Source organism: Morus notabilis, unplaced genomic scaffold, assembly GCF_000414095.1.
Source record: "Morus notabilis unplaced genomic scaffold, ASM41409v2 Scaffold544, whole genome shotgun sequence".
Taxonomy (NCBI): domain Eukaryota; kingdom Viridiplantae; phylum Streptophyta; class Magnoliopsida; order Rosales; family Moraceae; genus Morus; species Morus notabilis.
Genome location: NW_010367917.1, coordinates 43,250 through 46,438, shown reverse-complemented (window position 1 = coordinate 46,438; position 3,189 = coordinate 43,250). Strand labels below are relative to the sequence as shown.

General features: G+C 36.9%; 1 protein-coding gene across 1 annotated transcript in view; it reads right to left on the bottom strand.

Moving 5' to 3' along the window:
- Positions 1-426: 426 nt before the first annotated feature.
- Positions 427-3,189, bottom strand: part of LOC21395816 (probable methyltransferase PMT24) — a 4,663-nt gene continuing 1,900 nt past the window's right edge. Inside the window, exons 4-9 of the mRNA XM_010113727.2 lie at positions 2,513-2,783; positions 2,324-2,434; positions 2,022-2,196; positions 1,627-1,896; positions 1,091-1,285; positions 427-814 (exon numbers count right to left, since the gene is read on the bottom strand). Of these exons, the coding sequence (XP_010112029.1) occupies positions 586-814; positions 1,091-1,285; positions 1,627-1,896; positions 2,022-2,196; positions 2,324-2,434; positions 2,513-2,783 (1,251 nt within the window). The 3' untranslated portion in view covers positions 427-585. The remainder of the gene's footprint in view (positions 815-1,090; positions 1,286-1,626; positions 1,897-2,021; positions 2,197-2,323; positions 2,435-2,512; positions 2,784-3,189) is intronic.

The following is a 3,189-nucleotide window of genomic DNA, read 5'->3' as shown; positions in this document are numbered from 1 at the left end:
ATAAATGATGTCAACTATTGTTGAGAACATAAAAACAATAAAGTTTTGCCTAATATTACAAGGAAAGAATGAAAAGGGATCTGATAGAGATTTAATTTTAGAGGGAAAAAAAAATTTTCTTAAAAAATATATTTGTCTCGTTCATTTCGTGAATTCGAGTTTTCAATTCGAGTTTAGATGTGATATTTTCTGAGAGTTTTACACTGTAGCAGAAAAAGTTAGATGTGACATTTTCTGAGAGTTTTTTACTGTAAAAATTTAAAACTGAAAACTCAAATCAGTGAAATGAACGAGACCATTATATATATACACTTCCCCACGACGCATTGGATTATTAGTGTGTACTGATAATAGTATGAAAATACAAGCCAATTTAATAGCCCAATTCCTCTAATTGTAGAATGGAAATTTAACCTTAGGAGCATGTATAACGGCATTGGAGCTGCTTCATAAATAATAAACTACATGTAATTTCTTTTATCTATAAAATACTGCATCATTATGATTAAAATGCTAGACCAAGCAAAAGAGCCCTATGGAAGCCTCTTTTAAGGACAGAGATAAATTAAGAAGCCAGGCTTAAGCTTAAGCAATGGCTGAAAATATGGTTTCTGTCTGTTTTGGACGCCAAATTGTCTTCTGAACACAAAGCAAAGCTTCCTTGTTATTTGAAAAAACCAATCTGACATTCCACTTGAGAGACTTAGCCATGTTTTCCACCTCGTTTACAGTTTTGACACCATCTCGAACGATCAGTGTTCCATCCGGCCTTAGAATCCTATCAACTTCTGCTATCACTCCCCTTAACTCGCACCTAATTTAATTTATTGTCATAACCAAACACAATCACATTATTCACTCAGGATGTTTAAAAAACTGCACAACATGCATTTATATGCTAAAAGCTACATAAAGTAGAAAAATTCTTTTATGGGTACAAAAGAAATACCCTAATAGTATTGTACAGTTTTAAACTTTAGATTTTTATCAACTTCCATTCTGGTATGATTTTGGTGTGATCTGACATTCTAAAACTCTGTAGTACTACTGGTAAATCATTTTTCTGTACCCTACTATAGAAGTAACATACCTTTTTTTAAGAAGTGAAAAGAGATGATCTGCATGGAGGAGATCATAAGATCTTGGGTATGTACTGAAGGATTCACACCAATCATGATATATCCCAAACAAACCACGCTCATATATTATTGGAAGTGTGTCTGGAGAATCAATTGGGACTACATTCATAACCCACACTTTCAAGTCTTTCAGTGCAGCAGCAAACCTAAAAGCATACCAGAAATGAAATAGGAGAATGTAAGGTAGTGACGGGAAAAAAAATAGGATTTTAAGGTGCATTTTATAGGGAATAAAATGTGGTCAAATTCGGATTCTAGATCCTTATGGCCTTTTGATTGTTTGTACTTCTCCTCCTTTTTTTTATCTTTTCTTGTTTTCTAACAATATTGCCTCTATCAGGTGCATTTCATTTATTTTTTAGGGAAAAAAAGGACGTGAGGATTTCATTGCAAACTAAAATAATCTTAAATGAAAACTAGCTTTAGTTGGCAACAAATTCAATCTTTGCAAGAAAATTGAGTGGCCATCTAAAGGAAATTTGCTTACCCTCCATATACAGCTCTCATGTCCATGACATTCCTCACAGAAGACCAGCTAATTCCCATTCCTTCCAAGTATGACTCCGAAACTACGTTTTTCCAGCGCTTGTAGTCTGCAGCAAAATCTTCTGGGGCAGCTTTGCCATAGACTCCAACCTCAGACTTTAACCAGTAAGGAGGTTTCTCCAATCTCAAAGGCCACTCATTGGGCCAGCGAGACCCTCGCTTTGATGCTTCCTCCGGCATTTTGTGCAGGCACGCCTCTAGTGGTACATTCCTGATGAAACATAGTAAAGACACTTAGATGGAAGTACTATTGCATTTTGTACCAAATAGAAGGTAGTTGTAGGTGTTCACTCCGTTACAGAAAATGACTAGAAAAACACGTGTGATACTAAGTACCAGGCTGCATTTTGGTCATCAGAGTTACTGCAGAGCGGGGGCTTGTTTTCTGGTCTATTAGAATAACACTTGTTGGAGGTCGGTTTTCTATATATTGCTGCAGCCACTTCATTTAGTTTGTCCCTTTTAACTTCCAGTTGATCCCAGCACATTGATTTTGTTAGTTTAGTCATGGCTGCCAATAATTACCACACCACAGAGAGAGAGAATATGTTAAAGAAACCAAAACAGAATTATATAAATCAGGAAAATCCAATCTCTATTTAGATAAACATATATGTACTAAATTAATAGTGTTCCACCTTTCCAAATTTCAACATCTTCCGGAAGTGATTGATAAACCGGAGTAGCGGACCAAACAAAGTAACCACCTGGTCTCAAGACGCGGTCCAATTCTAGTAGAAGTTTACCACCTGCATTGAATCTGTTAAGCTAGAAAAGACTCTTGAAATAAAGGGACAATATGAATTCTATAAAGGTGTAGAAATCACCTTCAATGTGCCAAGGAACCCTACAGCGAGCGCAGTGGACAATGTCAAACACAGCACCAGGCAAGGGTAGTCTCTTGGTGCCCATAACGGCTGATATAGCAGGGATTCCCCGTTCTAGTGCAAATTGCACTTGTGCTTCATGCTCGTCCTTGGGGGCCAACGACATCGTGAGAACATCTCTTTCAAATAGATAACCTCCAAAGCTGGCCACCCCACACCCAACATCTAAAATCACACGGCTTCTTTTTCCCCATGCGATATTAGGAAGAGTCTGCACCATAACCAACACAACTGTCCTTTTTATGTCTCTACTAAAAAATACCAACAAACAAGAAACAGAACAAGGCATTATGATACTGCAGAGCTAAACTTCACAATGTGTCTGAGACTCTGATAAAATATCAGAACAATGAATCTTCTGTAACTTTTTTAAACAGACGTGGAGAAAGAGATAGAGATAGTAGTTTTGGGATCCTGGACTGAGTTGGTAGATACGGATAGAGCAAAAGTGTCTCAACCATCCGGAAATAAGGAAGACCTTTGTAACTAATAAGGATTTATAGTGAGAAGGGATTAAAATGGAAACCTAATTAACATACTTTGGTTACCATAAGTTTTATCCTAGGAGGCTTTGTTGAATACTGTTGTTTAAGGGACCTTTTCTTTTCCATTCCTGC